At 35.7% G+C, this 24,906-nt stretch overlaps 1 protein-coding gene across 1 annotated transcript; it reads left to right on the forward strand.

Moving 5' to 3' along the window:
* The first annotated feature begins 1,740 nt into the window (after positions 1–1,740).
* Positions 1,741–24,522, forward strand: LOC107288201 (interleukin-1 receptor type 1). Its single transcript, XM_015816787.2, has 10 exons — positions 1,741–1,801; positions 9,190–9,400; positions 10,513–10,693; positions 13,204–13,372; positions 14,110–14,175; positions 14,268–14,376; positions 16,604–16,740; positions 17,917–18,057; positions 21,057–21,221; positions 22,593–24,522. The coding sequence occupies exons 1-10, from the start codon at positions 1,741–1,743 to the stop codon at positions 22,982–22,984; spliced, it is 1,632 nt and encodes a 543-aa protein (XP_015672273.2). The 3' UTR covers positions 22,985–24,522.
* The last annotated feature ends 384 nt before the right edge of the window (positions 24,523–24,906 follow it).

The raw sequence follows: 24,906 nt of genomic DNA on the forward strand, positions 1-24,906 counted from the left end.
GCATGAAACATCCATTTTATTTTATTTTATTTTAGCTTTATAAGTAGCCTTTATAGATTTATCCAACCGACTGTCCATTCCTGAATCTCCCCTAAGCAGATATAAGTTCAAATTTTTCTGTCCAATAAGAAATATATCCTTTCTGTCCAGGGAGAAAAAAGATCATTGAGGGTTGTTTAACAGCCAAAATTTATAATCCAAAGTGTTCCATATATTTCTTCTACAAAAAAATAATAATCCACAATGCAGTTCTGGAAGTCAGTATTTATGTTCAAAATTCAGACAGACCAAGTTTAAAATGTTTATAATCTCTGCCACATAGGTAAGCAGCCCCCGAGCCTGTTCCTTTTTTTTTCCTCAACTGTAATTTTTAATAATAAAATAATCCCAAGGCCAGTCAAAACCTTATCTAATTCTGGGCTTCAAGCCAGATTTCTTTTAGGCATAAATAAGTTGTGGTGCCATAATTCACCACTAGATGTCATCAATGCCACTTTCTGGTTTTTAAATCCAAAACATAGTGTTAAACTTTTGAAGTCTTTTTCTTTAGAGGAAATAAAAATAAAAAGGTCTTAAAAACACTTTTAGTCCCCAAATTTTCAAACTGTAAGTATATTTTAGTTCCAGTTGAATCTTATAGGTTCGCCAGTATTCCAAGCATTAATTTGCCGCTTTTCTTTTCTGAGGGAGTGGGGCAAAAATTCCCTTTCCCTCTTTCATCGGGAGGAAGTGCTTTGGGCAGCTTTTCAGGAAGAGTTCTCAAGATCATAAAGAAAGGATCAGGTCTCACCCAGTTTCATCCATGTTGCTGTAAAAATGCTTGGTAGTGCTTGTTGACTTCCGTAGTCTGCAGCTTAGGACTTCCGAATGCAGCCAGTCTTTTCCCCACTGGTTTGGAGGGCTTCCTCGGATTAAACAGGGGCTGCCACCACCCCCCATGATCAACGAACATCCCCTCCTCGCTTGCCACCTCTACGGGGCTACTTTCGACCCTTTCCAGGGTCCCCAGCAGGGGGAAACCAGACGCAATTGTTGGAGCCTCGTCCTCAAGCGTCTGCATCGCCAGGAAATCCCAACTGGAAGTCCAGAGTGCAAATATTGATAATGATGTAGTAGTACAGAGTTTACCTTGACTTTTGCAAATAGCTTTTTCTCTAGTTTGGCTACATTTTGTCCTCTTAGTCCTGTGAAGTAGGCAACATGAAATTAGTTATTTGGTTTGAACTTTCCCATTACTGGGACACCTTCATTTAGCATCGATACAATCTTTAAAGCCCTAAACACCCTAGGGCCAACTAACCTGTAGTATTACTTTCTCTTGTGAATGTGCAAATAAATCTATGACACTCTTATTTTGTTGCATGTGCCCAATATGATGCAGTAGTTAATTGGAAGAATATTAATAGAATACCTCTGCCAGCATCATTTTCAAATGGTAAAGCAGTATGGTTAGTCATATAGGAGGTGAGCAGAGTTAGTTACTGATAGAAGATAATATTTGTAGCTCAGGGTTGAGGTGTGGAGTCCTTGATGCTCTCTGAGCTTGGTTGTTTTCTTGCAATCTCCTCCCCCCCAAAAAAAAGAATACCCCCCACAACCACTAGTCCTACAATTCCCTGGTGTTTCCTGTTCAAATATTTAACAGACCCAACCTGTTTAGTTTATAAGGTCCTTAAGGTATGATGTGTGTGTGTGTGTGTAATCAACACAAGTTTAAATGTATTTTCATTTCTTTAGGAGATGTTTTCTGCACTGTGGCTTACTTCTTGGATTTATCTCATTCATTTTGTTTTCAGCTGTTGTAAGTATACTGTATTTCTTTCTGTCTTATATCACAGTGAGTGTCACATAACAGTAGTTGGGTTTTTCCCTACAGTTAACCAGTCTCCTATATGGCTGTTTATTTTCATTTCACATGCACACCCACCCTTCATGTCTCATGTCTTCATGTCTCATGAAGTGTGGTTATTCTGGCAATATAACAACAGAGATGTACAGTTGAAAACCAATGCATATGAGAGGAAATTTAAAGCTCATTTTGTCTCATTTTGAGTTTCTTCTGTATTTAAAATAAGATGCAGGTTTCCTTTTCCTGGAATAATCCTCACAATTCTGAAATATAAGGTGAATTCTTTATTTAAACAAAAGTAGGAAAGAGTAAGAGGATGATCTTATAGTAATTAATTGTTAAAAGACATTTCTTCTTTAAATACTTTGGATACATGTTTCACATTTGAATATGTACTATACTTTTGCCCTTGCTGGTATAGTGACCCATTTTTCATGCATGTATTTAATTTATATCCATATTTTTCTGATAATCGCCATTTAAAGGGGCATTAAAATAATAAATTAAAAACAAAAACATTTGAATCAGACAGATAACATAATGTGTATTATACCTAATTAAACATATTTTGCCTGTGGATAAGATAACAATAATTATAGAGTTGTAGGGGAACTTGAAGGTCTTCTACTCCAACCCCCTGCTCAGGCAGGAAACCTTATACCATTTCAGATAAATGGTTGTCCAGTCTCTTCTTAAAAACTTCCAGTGTTGGAGCATTCACAACTTCTGGAAGCAAGTTGTTCCACTGGTTAATTGTTCTAACTGTCAGGAAATTTCTCCTTAGTTCTAGGTTGCTTCTCTCCTTGATTAGTTTCCATCCATTGCTTCTTGTCCTGCCTTCAAGTGCTCTGGAGAATAGCCTGACTCCCTCATCTTTGTGGCAACCCCTGAGATATTGGAACACTGATATGTCACCACTAGTCCTTCTCTTCATTAAACTAGAAATACCCAATTCCAGCAACTATTTATTAATATGTTTTAGCCTCCAGTCCTCTGATCATCTTTGTTGCTCTTCTTTCTAGAATCTCAACATCTTTTTTACATCATGGTGACCAAAACTGGATGCAGTATTCCAAGTGTGGCCTTACCAAGGCATTACAGAGTGATAGTAACACTTCAGATGATCTTGATTCTATCCCTGTTAATGCAGCCTAGGATTGTATTGGCTATTTTGGCAGCTGTAGCACACTGCTGGCTCATATTTAAGTGATTGTCCACTAGGACTCCAAGATCCCTCTCACGGTTGCTACTATTGAGCAAGGTAGTAGGCGTGAGCTTAAATGGACTCCAGAAGATGGCAGAGGACAGGAAGGCCTGGAGGAACGTTGTCCATGGGGTAACGATGGGTCGGACATAATCATCTATACTGAACCTGTGCATTTGGTTTTTCTTGCCTAAATGTAGAACCTTACTTTTTTCATCAATGAATTTCATTTTGTTAGATAGCGCCCAATGTTCACGTCTGTCAAGATCCTTCTTTATCTTAAGCCTATCTTCTGGAGTGTTGGCTATTCCTGCCAGAATCTGCAAAGAAGTCAGGAAAGCAAAGGGTCAGAATGAACAAAGACTTTCAACAAAAGTCAAAGATAATTAAAAAAAAGTTTCTTTCAACATATAAATAAGTAAAAAATCAAGGAAACAGTCGGTCCATTAAAGAGAGAAGATGCAAGGAAGTAACAGGCAGCAGAGAGAAAGCAGAGCTGCTTGACTTATTCTTTGCATTGGTCTTCACACAAAAAGGAATTATAGCTCAATCTACCAAAAATATAACTGAAAAAGACAAACTAGAAATAAAAATTAAAATAAACAAAAACACCTGTCTGATCTTGATGAACATAAATCACCCGGGCCTGATGGATTATGTCCCAGAGTTCTGAAGGAGCTGGTAGATGTCATCTCAGAACCACTGTACCATATTTTTCAAAAATCCTGGAACACCAGGCAACTGCCAGAGGATTGGAAAAGAGCTGATGTGGTTCCCATCTTCAAAAAAAGAAAAAAAATAGACCCAGGAAACTACAGACCAATCAGCCTAACATCAATACCTGGGAAGATTCTGGAAAAGATAATAAAAAAACAGATCTGCAAACATCTAGAAACAAAGTTATAACTAGAAGCCAGCAGGGGTTTGTTAAAAACATATCATGCCAAACCAATCTTATTTCATTTTTTGACCAAGTAACTAAATTAGTAGACCAGCGAAATGCTGTGGACATAGTATATTTAGACGTCAGCAAGGCATTTGACAAAGTAGACCACAACCTACTTCCTGGAAAGCTAAAAAAAAGTGGGATAGACAGTATCACCATTAGATGGATTTTTAACTGGTTAACATAGCGTATTCAATGAGTAGTCCTTAATGGTACTAATTCTACACAGAGGAAAGTAAGCAGTGGGATACCACAAGGTTCTGTCCTAGGCCCAGTACTCTTCAACATCTTCATAAACGACTTAGATGAGTGAATAGAAGGGGAACTTATCAAATTTGCAGATGATACAAAGATGCCAGGAATAACCAACAGCCTAGATGATAGGCTCAAGATCCAGATGAATCTTGACAGACTTGAACACTGGGGCCTATATAACAAAATGAAATTTAATGTGGAGAAAAGTAAAGTCTTACGCTTAGGCAAGAAAAACCAAAAGTATACATATAGATTGGGTGAAACCAGGCTTAATAGCAGTAACTGTGAGAGGGATCTTGGAGTATTAGTGGACAATCAATTAAATATAAGTCAACAGTGTGTGGTGGCAGCCAAAAAATCGAATGGAATCCTAAGTTGCATTAACAGGAGGATTCAATCAAGATCACATGAGGTACTAATACCACTCTATAAAGCCTTAGTAAGACCACACCTAGAATACTGCAACCAATTTTGGTCTCCACATTATAAAAAAGATATTGAGACTCTAGAAAAAGTGCAGAGAAGAGCACTTGATTAGGGGACTGGAGGCTACAACATATGAACAACAGTTACAGAAACTGGCCATGGCTAGTCTGGTGAAGAGACGAACCAGGGGAGACATGAGCAGTGTTCCAGTATCTGAGGGGCTGTCACAGAGAGGAGGGGGTCAGCCTATTTTCCAAAGCACCTGAAGGCCAGACAAGGAATAACGGGTGGAAACTGATCAACCTAGAAATTAGGAGAAATTTTCTGACAGTGAGAACAATCAACTAATGGAATAGTTTGCCTTCAGATGTTGTGGAAGCTTCACTGAAAGCTTTCAAGAAGAGACTGGACTGCCATCTGTCAGAAATGGTGTAGGGTCTCCTGCTTGAGCGGGCGGTTGAACTAGATGACCTACAAGGTCTCTTCCAACTCTGTTATTTGATTCTGATTCCTGAGTTGTTTTCCCCTTGAGGATTCTCATCCATGGAATGCTTCCCAAGCTCTCTCTAAGTTTATTGAAATTAGCTCTCTTAAAGTCTAAGACTCTAGTTTGATTATGTTTTATTGCTTGTGCTTGCATAATGTTGAATTCCAATATTGCATGATCACTCCCCCCAAGGTCCCTATAGCTTCAACACCTTCTATCATTTCATCTCTGTTAGTGAGAATTAAGTCTAATATGGCTGATCCCCTATTTCCCTTCTCTACTTTTTGGGAGACAAAGTTGTCTGCTAGGTTTGTCAGGAATCTGTTTGATCTTCCACTTGGTGCAGAGTTTATCTCCCAGTTGATGTCAGGTTAATTAAAGTCCGCCATTACTATTGTGATGTGCTTCCTACATACCTTAGTTAACTGACTAGCAAAAACTTCAACTGTTTCCTCTGTTTGGTTGGGTGGCCTATAGTATACATCTATGGCAATATCATTTTCCCCCTTTTATATTGACCCAAATACATTCAATCCAGTTTTCATCATTGTTGTGTTCTATTTCTGTAGATATGTAGTTGTTTCTTTTATATAATGCAACTCCACGTCCTCTTTTATTTGGTCTGTTTCTTTTAAATAATTTAAATCCCTCTAGCTGTATTTTCTATTTGTGAGTTTTATTCCACCAAGTTTCTGTAATGGTAACAATATCATATCTGCCCTCATTTACCTGAATTTCTAATTCACTCTGTTTATTGCTCATACTCTGTGCATTGGTGTTTACTTTCTACATAACATGTGTGGTGTCTGAGTTTCCCTACTTCCTTACCATCTGTTTCATTAGTGCACCTGTTTCATTAGTGCACTCACTATTAAAAGCTTGATTTTGCTTGACAGCAAGGTTGATAATCTTATCTGCACACACATCTATGTTACAAGCACTGATAACTCTATTAGTTTTAGATTGCCGGTGACAGGAATGTTCTATATATAATAATAATAATAATAATAATACTAGTCCAACCTCTGCTCAGGCAGGAAACCCTCTACCAGAGGTCCCCAATCTTTTGGGCACCAGGGACTGGTTCCATGGAGAGAGGCTTTTCCGTGGACTAGAGGGTGCATGCTTTTGTGTGCTGCCTGCATCCCGCAAATGGGGCTTTGCTTGTTTGTGCAGACCGGTTGCTGGCATGCCGCAGCCCGGTACTGGTCCACGGACCGGGGTTGGCGATCCTTACCCTATACCATTTCAGACAAATGGCTGTCCAGTCTCTTCTTAAAAACTTCTAGTGTTAGAGCATTCACAACTTCTGATTAATTTCTCCTTAGTTCTAGGTTGCTTCTCTCTTTGATTAGTTTCCATCCGTTGGAACTCATCGTCCCTGTTAACTCACTGTCCCTATTGTTCAGTTTAAATATTTCTCCAGAAAATCTGTGAATTTAATGCCAAGTAACTCAGTCCCTTTCTTTGATGTATGCAAACCATCTCTTTTGTACAGTTTTTCATTGGACCAACTGCAGACATCGTGACTAATACTGTATAACCAAAGCCTTCCCTTTTACACCAATCCTTTAGCCAAATATTGAATTCTGCTATATGCTGGCTTTTTCCATTTTGTTCCTTACACACTGGTAAAACCTCTGAGAAAGTAAGCCTGCAGCCTATCCTGCTAAGTTCCTGACCCAATTCTCTGGAAATCATTCTGCATAGAGAGTACATCTTTTGGGGACAGATCATTTGTGCCAAGATGTACAATAGAAGGGAAAGGCTAGTTTTATCTTCATCTTTTCCCTTCTTTGGTAGGGAATTCTGACTGACAAAATCAGATATGCTGATGATTGTCTAAAGGTGATGGGGCTGAAAGAATGGCTTGTTCTTAAATTTCCATTGTTATACCATGATAACATAGATTTTGAAATGATCATTAGCCTGTAGAATTAAGGAGTTGTTGGGGATCTTAGAAGTCATCCAATCACTGTAGGATTCACTAGTGTACAGGTGTCAAACTCGCCACGTCACGTGACGTTGTGATATATCACGATATTTTTTTGCATTGCCAGAGCTGGGGTGGGCACAGCCTCCATATGATGCAACCAGCCCATGGGTCGGCAGTTTGACACCCCTACACTAGTATGTCTCTCTGCTTCTCCAATGAAGAAGAACTTACCATTTTAATTATCGCCATCTTTTCTCTAAACTATATATAATCAGTTCCCATTCTATGTTTTCTGCCAATTACATGATCTGTTCTTCCACTTGCTTCATACTAGAAAATTAGGGACCTTTTTTTGGCTTTGTTCATTATGTCAGTTCTTCCAACCATTTTTCCTATTTCAGAAGCCAACAATGTTTTACCGGGTTCCCATGCTGTGATTAAAGGAAAACCCCAAGTGTTATCAAGGAAACATTTCAAAAAATTGGACTAAAGTTAATCAACATTTTCCCCTCCACAGTCCTGTATCCCAGTAAATCTAAATGTCACCAAGTGGTGATTTGTTGCAGCTGAAATATAAATTGTGCCTCCCCATTCAGATTGACACAATCTCTTCACTTTGACCTCTGGTCAATGAATGAGGGCAGAGAGTAATTTGAACTGATTCAAGGTTGCTGTGCCAACAAAGTAGCCAGTATGGGTTTGCAAAGGGGAATTTCAGTATCATTTAAGAAACCTTCCTGATTATTCATAAATTGAGTTTATTGGGCAGAGGGACAGGTGAAACATTAGACAAAGCCCGTAGGGTGCCCTGATGTTTATTGTCCCTATTGGAAGGCTGTCAGATAGGCTGTCTACTCTAAAGCAGAGGTCCCCAACCTTTTGGGCACCAGGGACTGGTTCCATGGAGAGAGGTTTTTCCGCAGACCAGAAGGTGCGTGGTTTTGTGTGCTGCCTGCATCTCGCGGATGGGGCTTTGCTTGTTTGTGCGGCCTGGTTGCTGGCATGCCGTGGCCCGGTACTGGTCCACGGACTGGGGGTTGGGGACCCCTGCTCTAGAGAATAAGATCATCACAGGCCACTCCTAATTTCTTTCCACTGCCTAAATAATCTTTTTCCTGCTGCTTCATGGAAAATGAAAGTAGGAAAAAGGTTATATATAGTCTTCCTTGTAATCAAATACAGTGATTCAAATCCACAGGCTTATCTGAAATCAAGTCCTACATAGTTGCTTTCTCATTCTCACCCAGCACAGAGAATCATTGTCCCAGGACAATTGTTATCTAGATTTCTCAAATTTTGTTGGTCTTCTATAAATGCCATACTGTAGTCATATTCTCTTCAAATCTTCCACTGCATCCTCAATTTCAATAATCCCTTTTCATTAAGGGGATTTTTTTATGCTTTGAATACAGCTGTTTTAAAAACCTAGAACATTTCCCTACTGACTCAGTTTGGTACATGATAAATATGATTGTCCATATTTGGGCTTTTCTTTATTATTAATATGATTTTATGCATTATTCTGCAATATATTTTTATGGCATTATTATAAATTATTTCTCATCCTAATATGTATTATATACTGTATCACAATTCCAGTGCTAACTAATCTTTGCAGAACTCTTCTACTTTATGCTTATGCTTATGAGGAGATAATCTCAATGTTCTGAGTTTGAACAGGATGTTTGCTTTACATTTTAGTATTAAGTTAGACAAATGAATAATATGAACTAAATAAGGCTAAATATTCATATCATACATTCTAGAAATATTTGAAATTATGAAATTATGTGAGAAACAGTAGAAGAGAATGTTGCATAGCAATTCAGTGATTGTTCTTTAAAAAGTGTTACTTGTATAATTGTGTAGCTTAATTTTGGTAAACAAAATATTCCCTTTATAGTAATGAATAACTCAAATCTGCTTGAACATTCGAGAAATATTTGCCATAATTGTAGATCTGCTTACACATTTCAAATAGATAATCTACCCAGATAGCAATTATACTATTGTAATCACTATTATACAAATACTAATGTATATTTATAGTTGTACAAATAGTAATGTATATTTATTTATTTGTTAGGTGAGAACCTTATTAGTTCTTTCCCTAAAGAAGAGCCAGGAACTGTCTCTTGTCTACAAGGTAGCCAATCTAACCATGTTGTGACTTGGTATAGAAATGATATTGAGACACCCATAAGTACAGATAACTGCTCCCGGGTTTATCAGCAAGCAAACTTGCTTTGGTTTTATCCTGCAAAACTAGAAGATTCTGGAATGTATCAGTGCATTTAGTAAGTCGCTTTATTTATTCATTTATTTATTCATTGTATTTACAGGTAGTGCGCAATTTACAATAGTTCATTTAGTGACCATTCAAAGTTACAATGGCACAGAAAAATATTGACTTAGGACTATTTTTCACAGTTATGACTGTTGCAGCATCCCCATGATCATGTGATCAAAATTCGGTTGCTTGGCAACTGGCATGTATATATGACGCTCAATGTCCCTGGATCATGTTACATTTTGTGACCTTCTGAGAAGCAAAGTCAGTGGGGAAGCCAGATTCACTAACCGTTTTACTAATTTAACAACTGTGATTCATTTAACAAGAAAGGTCATAAAATGGGGATGGACATGTTGGGCTCAGTTGTGGTCGTAAGTCAAGGACTACCTATATATCTCACTTTTTCTGTGGGAGATCAAGGATGTACACCATATGAACAATTCTAAAATAGAGATTGAGCCAAGTGAAAAACTATGATTTCCCTTAAAATTTCCCATGAACTCCACTGACAAGGAAAGACATAATTTGATCTCACTCTAACATTATAATTACAGTAGTAATCACATTGCTTCTAGCATTTAGAAAATGGAAAGAATTTATAATGGGATTGAAGACAATTCAGTAATGAGAAGAAAATATAAAGTTAATATTTTTACCATGTTTATTGATGCTAATTTTTAGCTTTAATTGTGTAAAGTTTGAGTTCAAACAATGCTTGGTAGGTCATGCCTCTCTAATAGTTTACATGCTTAAATGAGAGGAATCACTTCTGAATGATTTGAATCTTATTTCTAGCTAAATTTTTAGAATAATAGAAGTTTATTGGTTCTATTTATTATTCATTTGTTTATATATTTTTCCTGATATATATATATATTCCTGAAATTAGAAAATTAAATATAAGAAATTGTATTAGTACAAAAAGTTGTTAATCTCTGCTCTAATGTATCTTGGCCCAAGATCTGCTCATATTTTTAGAAGTGTATTCAACTCTTAATTGATTTTATTGTTTTTTTTTCCCTAAATATTAAATGATAACTTGATGCCAATCACTCTCTTTGTGGATGTATATATTTTATAACGATAACTGAAGTACTGATACCATTTTTATTACAGTAATTCCACAAGCGTTAACAAAACTCTAATAGTGTTTGAGAACAGTGTTGGATTGTGTTTTAATAAAGGAATGGTTTTTGAACAGAAAGTTCTACTAAAATACAATGGGAAGCTGACTTGTCCAGATCTTCATAATTTCAGAAATTATGACAATGCTCCTCTTACTTTACAATGGTATAAGGTAAGTCCTTTTCCACAAGACAGAAGCAAAATAGCAATTAAGCAGTTTACCTTTTCCATTTTGCAATCACTATCCTGCCATGTTCTACAACTTTTGAATCAGCTGTTTACTTGAATTTCCTCTTACCCCATGCATAACCAAATAACCTTTTTTTGTTAACTATGGTGTTCACTGCAGCCTCAGGACATTCTGAGTTTTAGCTTTCCAGACTCATTCTTACATACACTGATTATTCTATGATTTTTTTTCTTTTATTATAAGTGTCTCATGTTTTTCTAAAGACTTGACCCTTTTGCTTCTTACTTCATTGGATAGTTCTTTTTCATATATATATACCAATGGGAATAAAATACAAAACAGAAAAAAAACAAAAAACATACAACAGTAACAACAACAAGAAATGTGTACTAAAAACCCAACATTAAAGATAAACATCTAACATTAAACATAAAAAAGATCTATCCTAGCTGGATGCTGACAATAAAAATAAAAAAAAACTTGATAAATTATCCTATCCTTACATAATGGCTCTGTAAAAAGCTATAAACGTTCTCATCCTTATTTAACAAAAATATATATAAACAAATATTTCAGATGAGGTTTCTATCTAATAGTTCATTGTATGCACTGGGTGCCTCTCCTTTTTCTTCTCTGATATTGTGTATTGCAGAATTTTTCAACTCAGATTTTTTACAATTTTTACAATTCAGGATTTCTATCTATGGAATCTTTCCAATGCTTTCCCTCTACCTATGGGAGTAAGTCCTTTTAATTCATAACACTAATATGAGTGCCTTCATTTTGCTCTGCCTATGGTATGATAACATGATAGGTAAATTCCAAGTTGACATGGACATTGTCTCAGAAGGTTCCTGCAACTTCCACATCCAAAATATTTTTTTCACCATGAGTAAGTATTAAGTCCACTGTAGCTGATTATCTAATTTCCTCCTCCACCTTTTATATGATCAAGTTGTCTGCAAGTCATGTCAAGAATCTGTTGGCCCTCTTTTTATCATACTGACACTTCATCTTTGATGTATTTTTCAGGCAATATTGTATTGATTGTATTTCCAAACTTTGTTTCTGTTATAAAATAATAATCTTTAACATTATTTAGAAGCCAGATTGCTTGGCTTCAATTAACAGTTTTTAAGAGGAGTTCCAACATGAACCTCAAATATGCTTTCAAATCTTTGCAATGCTGATATAAAGGCACTGACTTCTTTTTCTTCTTTGGCCAAACATGTTTCATGTTCTTTAGTTTTCATTTCTTTCCCAGTATCCTTCTTATTCTCCCATATGTTATCCATCTTTCCATATTTGGTGTCTTCAAGTAAGTAATAGAAGGAGGAAGGTGTGCTGGATATGTTCACCAACTTGAATTATTTATAAAAATAAAGGTGGGATATAAATAAATAAATTTAAATCTGTTTTATTGTGGGGTTCTTGGTGGTCTCTGAACAATTACACAAATAGGTAACATCATCAGTGATTTACTTTTAATGTTTTAGCTGCTGTTATTCCTTTGGAATATTTATTGGGTTGTTATTGCCTTTTGGAACAAATATTGTATCCATTCAACTTCATTTTTAGCTATGAGTTATTTTGGTTAACATCATCTAATTGCTTACCTTTCTCAGCTATCGTCTCTCTAGTCTTCAAATTAATAGATATATACCAAAAGCTAGGCTTAACTATTCTCCATCTGCAATCACACTCTAAGAACAGGCTGGTATGAATTGTAAATATAAATAATTTCCAACTTTATCTCAAATATTCTACTGTTACATTCCTTTATATCCATCATAATAGAATATAGAACATAGAATCATAAGGCTGAAAAGGACCTCAGATATCTTCTAATCCAGCCCCTGGTTCAAGGCAGGAGCTTTATACCACCCCAGTCAAATGGCTATCCAGTCTACAGTATTTTTGAAAACCTACTATGATGAAACCCCCACAGCTCTGGGAGGCAAGCTGCTCCATTGATTAATTGTTCTCACCATCAGAAAATTTCTCCTTACTTCTAAATCTTTATTGTTCCCTACAATTACTTTTTTCCAGCTGATATTGTTACATGAAATATTTATAAAATAATTACTGCCCTTAGTACACAGCATATGGCACTGGCATCTGTATTACACTGCCATTATAATTAAGGTAATATTTGAGGTGTAGCATGTGATTATGATTATTTTATCATTTTAATGCTTACTGATTTTTAGCCATCCAGAGTCACCTCTAGACGAGATGGGTGGCACACAAATCAAATCAAATCAATCAATAAATGTGATATCTTGAGAAATGTCAAGAATCTTTCGGTTCATAATTTACATTTATGATTTTTTTTTACTTGCATCTCACTAGTCTTGTAGAAAAATTGTCTTTAGCTTGCGGATCTGGAATGGACTGATTTAATTTTTCTTTTTTGGTTATACAGTATGTGTTTGATAAAAGAGTTTAGTTTCGTATTAACTATTCTTATAATATTTGCTTATTTGTTTTAGGAATGCCATTTGCATTTATATGAAGACTGGAAATTTAAGAGTTCTGGAGACTATCTTCTCATTAAAAATGTAACTAAGGAAGATGAAGGAATTTATATATGCAGGGCTAAACATATATATATGGGAAAAGAATATAATATTTCACGGGCTATTAATCTAACTACTTTTGGTATGTAATTTTCATCTTGGTATATCGCAGAATAGAATTTATTTTATAAAATAAATTGATTTTTTTTTTAATCTGTGGAGTCTGCAACCTAAATTTGTAATATAGCCTTGTTACATTATTCCCGCTATCTGAGATACTATATACTACATATTTGGTTGAGATTCTTCTCAGCATATTATATTGCCAATATTTTAGCAGAAAAAAATTGTCAGTACTACCAGTTATCATGTAAATCAGAGCTCCCCAATCTTTCCTGGTTGGCGGCCCGGAGGGAAAGTGTCGAGCATGGAAATGTGCACGCGCACGATGGTGGCGGACCACTAGTGCCTGCAAATGGGCTGCTAGTGCCCACACGTGTGCACAAATGGGCCGCTAGCACCCATGTGATGCTGGCAGTGGTGCTAGCACTCCTGCGCATGCGTAAACGGGGCCGCTAGCATGAGTGTGGGGGGTGCGCACATTCCCCAGCCATTCCTGCAGTCCAATGGCCAACAGGTTGCAGCCCCCTGATGTAAATGTTTAGATTTACATTAAAAGAATCTAAGTATGTTCAGAACAAATTACATGTTTTCATTTTCATCCTATCATTGCTTTCCAATTATATAACTATGAGGTATTGGCACAACATTTTAGTAACTAAAAGCTCTAACTGTGGTAATAAAATTCATTCCTAAAAATTAAAGTAGCATTGCAATAGATTTTATAGTTACTTATTTTCAGTATTTTTATTGTTTTAGAAATAGCAAAGAAAAATATTCCAGATATAATTTACCCAAATAACAACTCAATTGAAGTAAAACCAGGTAAGTAATTACTTCATTTGAAAAAGACACTGTTTTTAACAGTCCTAGGCAAACTGTAAAATGTTATGATTATTCACCCACTATCATTGCAGGTTCCAGATTTGACCTGGTTTGTAATGTCTCAGCTGATCCTCTGGATTATATGGTAATTGTAACCTGGAAATTCAATAATGAGATATTAAACACAGATGAAAACGATAAGTAAGTACAATATGTCATTTTCTAGGGGGTTTCAAATTATTACATTTTCATTCCATGCTGTGGGTTAGATATCTATATAAATATGAAGCAAGCCTCATTTAAATAAATTCATTTAGCTGCAATAGCTTGTTGATTTAGTAATAGTGCACCAATGTACAACACTAATAGGAATTCCCAAAATGTACTTCTTAGTGCTTTGCAGACATTTTATAGTAAAATGGAGCTACCTATCTTGGGGATCTGAGTATTTATTCCAGTAGCTAACTGGAATTGTATTTTTAAACTGTGCATCTGGTATGTTTTCTTTCAATTGAAATCTGCATATGTTCTGTGAATTTCCAGTATTTTTGACCCCACCCAGTCATTCAGTACAAAAGTACTTCTTGTGAGATGGGTACCCATATACATTTGATAAATAAAATAAAATATAAATAAAGGCACATAAACTAGATCAGGGGTCTGCAACTTTAAACACTCAAAGAGCCACTTGGACCCATTTCCCAGAGAAAAAACACTGGGAGCCGCAAAACTTGTGCGTGTGCGCGCACACACACACAAGGGGTGGGGACCTTGATTGAAGAGTTTAATTAAAAAGAAATAGAGGCTGCTGTGCATGAGTTCTCTCTCTCTCTCTCTCTCTCTCTCTCTCTCTCTCTCTCTCTCTCTCTCTCTCTCTCTCTCTTTCTTTCTTCTCTCTCTCTCTTTCTCTCTTTCTCTTTCCTCTCCCCTCTCTCTCTCTTTAGTCTCCCTCTCTCTCTTTCTCTCTTTCCTCTCCCTCTCTCTCTTTCTTCTCCCTCTCTCTCTTTCTCTCTTTCCTCTCTCCTTCCTCTCCCTCTCTCTCTCTTTCTCTCTTTCCCCTCTCTCTCTTTCCTCTCCCTCCCTCCCTCTCTCACTTTCTCTCTTTCCTCTCCCTCTCTCTCACTTTCTCTCTTTCCTCTCCCTCTCTCTTTTTCTCTCTCTTTCCTCCCCCCTCCCTCTCTCTCTCCCTCCCTCTCTCTTTCTCCCCCTCTCTTTTTCTCTCCCTCTCTTTCTCCCTCTCCCTCTCTCTTTCTCTCCCTCCCTCCCTCTCTTTCTCTCTCTTTCCTCTCCTCTCTCTTTTCTCTCTCTCTCCCTCTCTTTTTCTCTCTCTCTCCCTTTCTCTCCCTCTCTCTCTTTCTCTCTCTCTCTCCCTCTCGCTTTCTCTCTCTCTTTCTCTCTTCCCCTCTCTCTCTCCCCCCCTCTCTCTCTGATCTTCTGCTCACCTGGCAAGCTGGCTTCAGGCTCTTCTCCAACAAGCTGACACACATTATTGGACTGGCTCTCTCCTGTCCTTCCTGATTCCTGCAGAGACACAGCAAAGGGAGGAGCCCCACCCAATACGCTTGTCAGCTCGTTGGAACAGCATGAGGCCACTCTCTTTTTTACACACACACACACACACACACACACACACACACACACACACACACACACACAGGTGGGGGGAAGCAGGGAAGCGCAAGTGCCTCTCTCTCTCTCTCTCTCTCTTTGCAAATGGCAGAGGAGGCTGGGAGCCGCAGAAGAAGGCTCAAAGAGCCACAGGTGGCTCCGGGGCGCAGGTTGCCGACCTGTGAACTAGATCCTAAGAAAATCAGGGTCCTTCAGTCATTAGAATTGGGCAAGATAGAAAAATTAAAAGCAACAGCAATGATGTGGCTAAAAAAGAAGAATATATTATTATGATCACATTCTTAACTGTACCAGGCCTGATTCAGCTTATAAATGTTTTATAAGTATTAATAGTAATAATAATAAAATAACAATTATTAATTTTTTATATTGCCTGACTCCCAGTGACATATAGAAGTTTTATGTCCACAGTGCCAACTTAAGAGAGAATAAAGAGATAAATTTTAGATAAGTGAAGTTATTTAGTTTTAGACAATAGGTGCACTGTTGCACAAGAATAGATAGAATTATACAGATATATTTAATGAAAAATATTTCATTTTTCTTATATTACATCATCCGGATATTGTTATGCTACAGTAAATCTTGGTAACTAGGTGCTGTATGTGAGGGAAACAGAAGCTGAGGCTTTGCTTTAATACTGAGCAAATGACAAGATCTAAATTTCTATTTTGAATACATTTAACTTAAATGTATTTAAATTAAGAAGCTGAGCATGACCCAATTTCATATAAATCAAAATAATTTTCCTTAATTTTTTTCTTCTTTTCTTTTTCTGTTTATATTTTGGTATTGTTAGGGTTCTTTCTGGAAAACGAATAATAGAAGTAAAGTTAAACATTTCCAAAGTGAAATACAGAGATTATGGAAAATATTTATGTGAAGTATGGTCTAAACATGTGACACAAGTAGCATATGTAATGCTAAACTATCCAGGTAACTTTATGTATAAGTCTATAGTTCTGTATATTTTTTATCTACCTAAAAGTATGTTTGCATAATGGAAAGAAAAGATGATTTGCTTGGTTATAAAGACAAACAAACATCTATGAGAATTTTTATGTACTCTGTTATAAACACATTTCTTTTCTTTTTGATGAGGCTGAGATTCCGAAGTTTCACATAATATTAGATCGTACTCTGGGATGGTCGCAGTAAACTTGTACTTATTCTAATCTAGAAACAGCCATTGAACCCAAATGGTAAGGGAGGGGGGTGTTTGCAAATGATAGCCACATAACCAGTTAAAATAATGCATCATATTTTATTACATTATGGATACTGAATTGTGTATAAATAAAAAAAAACATTGTTTACGGAGGTATTTTCATCTTGTAAAGCTCTGCTTAATTCCATAGCCTAATGGGGAAAAATGTCACTATCTCAAAAAAAAAAGGAAGCAAGTGTTGACACTTGTTTTATCTAGAAATACTTGGGGTTCACTAGGAAGGCCAGGTAAGTCAGAGTTGGATAACGTTGCTAGAGGTTATTGCTAGTGCTTTCCACAAGTAATATTCAGTTGGCTTCTCTTCTGTAAGAAGATAATGCCCATGAAAACATCCAGAGGAAAGATTAAATTGAGAAGATGGCTGCATATGCCTTTTTGAACCAATGTTCCACCCAAGGTCAGATCAATATCAACCTAGAAAGCTTTTTGGAGTTTGATGGCATCAGGGGTTTCCTTCCTATAGAAAGCAATTGATACAACTGCTAATGGACTGAAAAGTTTATTTTGCTATTGACTTTGTAGTATTATTATGCTTTGTTATTTTATTTTTGTATCATATATAAATATTTTTGAGACTGAATGACCTATCATTTACAAGAATAAATAAACTTTAAAAGCTATGATGAAAAGTAATGCCAAGCATCATCAACTTAATCATCTTCTATTTGGAAATAAAAGGTGTTACTTGGATAATCTTCAGACATCAGAAGCCTCTTTTCAAAATAATAAAATATTTTATGAGAATTTGCTTAGAAAAATTAAAGTAAAGTAGAAATTGTATAAATTGCTCATCTTATAAACATCTTATGGGACTTACTGTGGTAAGAATGTTCCCTGTTGTTTTCCTTTCCTTTCCTTTCTTTCTTTTTTCTTTGCCAATACAGCTCCAAACACTCAGTATTATGTGATCGGAGGATTGATTTCAGCATTGTTTATTATAGCAGCATCACTGCTTACTTACAAATTTTTCAAAGTTGACATTGTCCTTTGGTACCGGGATTCTTGCCAACATCTCAGGAAAGGAAGTAAGTTCAGCTTCAGTCATTTGATGCCCTGTGATAAAGAATAAAGGTTTTGATGCTTTCTAAACAGTTTGCAACTTTTCTTTGACTTTTTGTCCTACCATTTCTGCTCCAAGTTATTATTATTATTATTATTCAAATTTATACCCCGCCCTTCTCCTAGCGGACTCAGGGCGGCTTACAGCCAGTTTAAAACAGAATAACTAATACAATAATACTAAATTTAAAAAGTAGTTAAAATGAAATATTTAATTGTTGGCCTTTTCTTTTTTAAAATTATTTTAAAACCAAATTAAAATACCCCTTAGGCCAGTGACTAGTTTACAATTTTTTGTTAATACAAAGAACATACTTTTGTAACTTTAATGTTTGTATTGCATTGATGAATTAAGAATTAAGTGCTCCAATATTGGATTGTTGATTATAAATCTTGTGGAATTTAATCTCTTGAGTGTCTGTGGAGATTCTAAATCATCCAGATCATGGTTGTCCCAAAATTACTTTTCCAAAAGGCACTTGGACTTTCTTGGGTTTTTTCCTTGATACATTTCTCATCCAAGTCATTGAGGCCACTTGGGGATTCATCTATATCCTCGGAATCACCTGAGTCAAAGTGCAAATGGGTGTGGAATCTTCTTGGCACTGCTGAAAGAACTGTGTTATAAATAGGAGATAGGTGGTGTTATATCCCTCCCCCTCTGTTGGGAGGTCTGTTTTAACATAGATGGTCTCTTTGACTCCTCTTTCAAATCAGTTCTCTGTCCAGAAGCTGAACTTTAAAGTTCACATTCTGGACACATTCTGATGCTTTGAAGTTTACATTCTGGACACATTCTGGAACCTTAAACTTGCAGAAGAAAAACACCAAAAAAAGTCCAGTTGCCTTTTGGAAAAGCACCTTTGGATTAAGCTCTGCCATACTTCTGGGAATAGTTAGTCAGACAGCAGAGGGCAACATTGCTATTTCGACTCATTTTATGAGTTACAGACAAATACTATAGTTCCTAAGAGGGAGAGAAGCCTTTTTGTCTTATATAAAAAGCCTGTGTTTTTGAATAAATGATAAATTTGTGAACAGAGAGCCTACTTCTGTTATGTATTCAAGATGGGGTGTGTCAACACTGCAACGACCTGAACTGAAGCCATTTTCATTTCGTTTTTGGTGGCCACATATTTAGAAAGAAGGAGGGAGGGGGTGTAGTTCTGTGTTAGCCAAAACAATTTCATGTATGGGAACCAAGATCATTATTGATAGCATCTTGGCGGGCTGGAGAGCTGGGAGGAGTGCCCCTTTTTCTACTAATTGGTGAATGTGATTTATGACATCTAATTGGGGTGGGAATTGCAACTTGTAACTTTGTAACCAAGGGGAGGGGAATTTAGTCTTGGGTTCACCTTTGAATTGCCATTATTTTGTAGTCAAATAAAAATGTTCTTTGAGGAAGAATTCCTTGCCTTGAAGTTCTTTTAATTGGTCTCATCTACCGGAACCATGACACAATGATTAATATTTACGGTATATGTTATTTATATGTAAGGGTGAAAGTTTATACATGTGTTGTAAATGTGTGTTATGTATGTGTACACTTTTGAGAGCAAGCAACTAAATTTCATTTTTAATGTGTGCCAATGTGCCCACAGTAAAAATGACAATAAAGGTTGTCTGTTTGTCTGTCTGTCTATATATATAATCTCAAAATTATTCTTCCAAATATTGGAGAGAAAAAAAAAGGGAGCATTTTTTTCAATTGTGGTCATGTGAAAAAGTAATACCCTTTTGGTGTAAAATTTTGGGGAGATTAGTAACGTCACTAAACAAAGGATTGAAATGTTAGCCTTACTGCATTTATTTATAGGAGTCGAACTTAGAAACAAAGAGCTTATCTATTTCATTCATAGTTTAATAAAACAGTGGAAAAAAGAGAAAGAAATCAAGGTGAATGACAGAACTGGAATTCCTTGGTTGTCTTATCTACTGATTTTGTTTACAAGTAGAATTTTTGACCTGTAGTTTTGAATTTTATGTATTTTTTCTCAATTAAAAACAAAACAAAATGAAGAAGACAAGATTTAGACTTTTCCACACTCTAATCTCTTGTCTTGTGTGGTTAGGGAAGGGCAGAAAAATATAAGAAAATAAAACTTCTATAAAATATTGTACTGTGTACTGATATCAATCAACTGATATAGCCTTTGTATATTACCTTGTAAACTCTGCAATACTTGCCCAGGCAGTCATTGGAAGTTAACACTGACTTAAAAGCATAAAATATTGATGATTTACTTACTTACTTATTGCAGATATTTCTGTGCTCCAAAATGGCACTAAGTGACATTAGTATTATGTCAGGAATGAAAGGAATGGAGAAAATTATTTGAATAGTTATACTTTGTTTAAGCTGTAATCTGAAAAATGCGATACTGTATTGGATTTTCATTAGTGTCTTGGCTTTCCTGTAAAGAATTTTAGCTATAACATACATACAGCATTCTTACCTATTAGCTTTCTAACAACCCAGTAGACTAAGCCAAGATAGTGTTAATACTAGATTATTCAGGAAGCTTTAGTAAGTTTCAAGTTTTGAAGTGCTGCTGGCCTGATGTTTTAATTCTGCTGTTTCAATTGCCAGGCTTAACCCATTCCAACCAGCCCGAAATTGACTTCCCAAATACCTGTAATCATTGATCTAATATTAATCTCCACAAGTTAGATGTTAAATCATAAAAATGTCAAAGAATGTTTGATTAATAAGCTTACATTATGGCATGTTTTTTTTTACCATAACCTTTAACTTGTATGATAATAATATTCATGCTGAGCTCCATCTTTTTAATTAGCAGTATTAAAGTATTGGTTGATCTATGCTGATGTCTTTTTATGTCTTTTAGCTGAATGTATTTATTGCCTTAGCTAGTAATTCAGGTACATGAAATGTAAATTTCTATAATAAATTATCCCTACAAATGTCTTGGTTAGAGTTGGTTTTTCTCTTTCCTTCTAGTTTCAGATGAAAAAGTCTATGATGCATATGTGTTATATCCTCACAATATATCAGGCTATGTATATTTGACTGAAACGTTTGTCTTCAAATTATTACCTGAAATCCTAGAAAAGCAGTGTGGCTATAAGCTTTTTATTCTTGGAAGGGATGATGTGCCAGGGCAAGGTATGTAATTTTAATATCCGTGTTTAGAATTTGTAAATTGTTACTTAAAGGGCAACTCATAAGTAAATGCTTTGAAATGTTGATCTGGTGGCAGAGCTTGTATTTATTATAGCATTTCTGATTGGGGTTTAAAACATGCTGTACTTTGAGAACAAATACAGTTGTGTCCCTTGGGGAATATATGGATAAGAAAGGATTCCAGTTACAATGAGTTAGAACTTCATATACATTCAAGGATTAGGGCATAATTATTGGTGGAAAATGACTTCTGTGGAAATGGATAGATTTCCAAAATTGTATCTGATAAAATAGAATTGACTTTAGTGAGACTACCCAGGGATAGTGCAGTTTACAAACAAAATTAGGAGTTGTAGTCTTCTTGCCATTTATTTAAAAATACCTGGACAATAAGAAGTTAAATTGTTGCACAAAAAATATCTTGTGTTCATGAAAGTGATGGCTTGCCCTCATTGAAGCTAAATTATGAGTTTGCCCTAATTTGCAGGAAAGTTAGCAACTTATGAGCAATGTTTGCCAATCTTGTATTCATCTGCAGTGGTGATTTTCTAGGTTGATTTTCTTTGGACAGAATGACAATTTGCACAGATAATTCTTGTACCATTCTCAAAACTTTAGTTATCTTTGGTTGATTCAATTTGGCTAGACAAACTTCCCATCTTCAATCTGTTGAGAACTTTGCCTAATGCTAGTACAGAAGGCCCAAAATGGAAACGGGAATATTGATTATAAGACCAACATTGCATTATTTAGAATTGTATATACAGTAGTAAAAAAGAAATTAATAAATGATGTGCAGAAGGATAAAAGAATTAAGGGAGGACACTGGTCTGGCTGTGTCCCTTTCTTTTCCACACTATTGCTTAATTGTTTAAACAACATGTCTACCTGGAGAAATGTCTCCTAATGTCTCTGGGTGATTTTGAAAAAGTGTCATTAGAAATGACTAGCCTTTTTTCCTTGGAGACATCTGCCTTGTCTTTGTATTTGGGTTCTTTGTATGTTCTATCTGCTATGATATTTTTGGCCAGACAAGGAAAGTTAGATGTGATACATTACTAGCTAATAATGGGTTACTCATTTGTCTGTGTAACTAGACTAGACAATAGGGGAAATTAAATTTTTCAGAAGAAAGCAATTGCAAACCATTTCCATGTTGTTACCAAGAAAACTTGGGAGAGGTGTCCATGAAGTCATTAGGAATTGAGATGATTCAATTCAATTCAGTTCACTTCTTTAGATTCAAGAAACACTATCCATGTATATAAAATTAAGCAATTTTTCTAATAGGTACTTGATTAAAATGTATGTCTTTCCTGGCCCACATTGATTCAGTTTTTTTTTTATTCATAGCTGTCATTACTATTGTGGATAAAATGGTCAAACTAAGCAGAAGAGTGATCATTATTTTAATGCCAGATCTATATTGTGGTGGCATGTACAGTTTGTTCTCTGAACAGGAACTTGCAGTCTACAGTGCTCTTATCCAGGAGGAAACCAAAGTTATACTGATTCAGCTAGACAAAATAAAAGATTTCAATAGTATGCCAGAATCCCTCAGATATCTTAAACAAAAGCATGGCGTACTCACATGGAGGGGAACTTTTACAGAAACCACTGAAATGGCAACTACAAGGTTTTGGAAGAATGTGAGATACCAGATGCCAGCCAGCCCAAGCCCACTTTCCTCAGACTTGCATTTTTTGCCAATAACTTTTCACTCTTCTCAGATATCAGATGGATGACGTCAAAGCCACACCTGCAGTGTTTACCTGAAATCTATTCCAGTAGATCCTTATGGATACACAAACATGTGCACCTGCTAGAGATTGTTCCAAGTCTGAGATCAACAAAAACACAATTCAGAGCAGTATTTTCTGAAAGACCATTCACTCATAGGCTGTGAGATGCATGGGCAAGTGGCAAAATAATGTGAATGCTTGACAAGGGAGAAGTTGAAATTGTTCTTGCGTACTATTATTTTACATGCAAAATAAGTGAGTATGTAGGGAGCTATTTTTATATGAAAACTTTATATGAAAGAGTTTTAATCTAAACCCCAAGGGTTTGAGCAAAATAGTAAATACTGATCCAGCACTGAAGTTCATTATAGCTATTAGCAAGGATTTAATCCTTGTATCTCAAGCTTTTTAAGAGTGAGTTCTAGTCCTTCCTTTAACTGGTATCCTTCCTAGAATTTCCATTGAAAAACAGCCTGTATGGCTGTGAGTTGATGAGATGGGCATATCCCAAGTGGGGTTTTGAACAACAGTGTCTATACAATACTCCTTTGCTTGTACTGCCTTAGTTAAATGGAAGATTCAGGATAGTTGCCAAAAAATATTCCAGGATGTACTTACTCTCTATATAGAGTTACTGTATATTCCATTCACTACATGTGGAATCTGGCACAATCCATATACTAGGGGAAATTACTATAGTATCTCCCAGGGAGAAAAATAGAAAAGACATATTTAAATAAATTGCCATACCAGCAAGCAAGGGCAAAGCGTGCGTTTTTAAATTTTAGTTTGACTTTTTAAATTAAACACTTTCGTAATTAAATGAACTATTTTGAATTGAGTGATTTGTCAGTAGTTCAGAAACAATTGTTATATTTCAAGTCACTAAATATATGCAATACAATCATTTCACCTTATTTTTAGAAATTGTATTTTGTAGTATGGGAGCCCAGATTTAATAATTTGGCCAAATATATAACTACTTTTTGTATAATTTGGGTACAATTGTACAAATTATTCTGTACTTGTCCGGCCCAGTTTTTGGACACTGCCTGGATAAGTTTCTGCAGTTTTCTTGCAAGGTTTTTGAAGTGGTTTGCCACTGCCTCAGGTTGAGAGAAAGTGACTGGCCAAAGTCACTTTGGCTTTGTGGCTAAGATGGCTAAGATGGGATTAGAACTCACAATCTCCTGATATCTAGCCTGATGCCTTAACAAATATACTACATTGGCTCTCATATTATTTTATGATAAAAGGGGTCAAAACGTGGTTCTGAGGCCTTGTGTCATGGGGTTGATTGGTGCCATGGGAGTTTTGCCTTTGTCAACTAATATATAACAGTTTAATTATTCTTGCCTGCTTAATTTTTTTTATAATTTTTAATTTTAACATTTTAATTTTAACATTTTAATATTTATATACTATTTTATATATTGATATTTTATTGTACATTGCTCAGAGTCTCTCCTTTAGGGAGATAAGTAGTTCAGAAATGTGAAATATAAATATAAACAAATAAATAAATCTTATAACCACAAAATAAAGTTATTCCTATGAAATCTTTGTGACTTTGTTGGATAATGTGCTGCAACACTCACAAGTGACTTGAGAAAGGTACCTGAAGAATAAAATCAACTGAGAAAGATATAAAAAAAATTAAAACCACCATATCAGAGGCTTTTGAAAACCTGAATGAGAAAATACTGTTATATGAAATTTTCATAAATAGTATCTTTATGTACTAAATTATGTACCCATCTGAAAAGATCTACAAGATTTTGGATATAAGAGACCTGTCAGCTGAAACCTTTGTCATTATTAATGCTCATCCCAATACTTTACATAAAAGCTACTTCATGCTTTATGTGGACTTGATTCTAAAAATTCTTTGGTTGTGAAGAATGTGAGGGAGATAGGAGAATTTT

Source organism: Protobothrops mucrosquamatus, unplaced genomic scaffold (genome assembly GCF_001527695.2).
Source record: "Protobothrops mucrosquamatus isolate PMUCROS unplaced genomic scaffold, P.Mucros_1.0 scaffold499, whole genome shotgun sequence".
NCBI classification, from domain to species: domain Eukaryota; kingdom Metazoa; phylum Chordata; class Lepidosauria; order Squamata; family Viperidae; genus Protobothrops; species Protobothrops mucrosquamatus.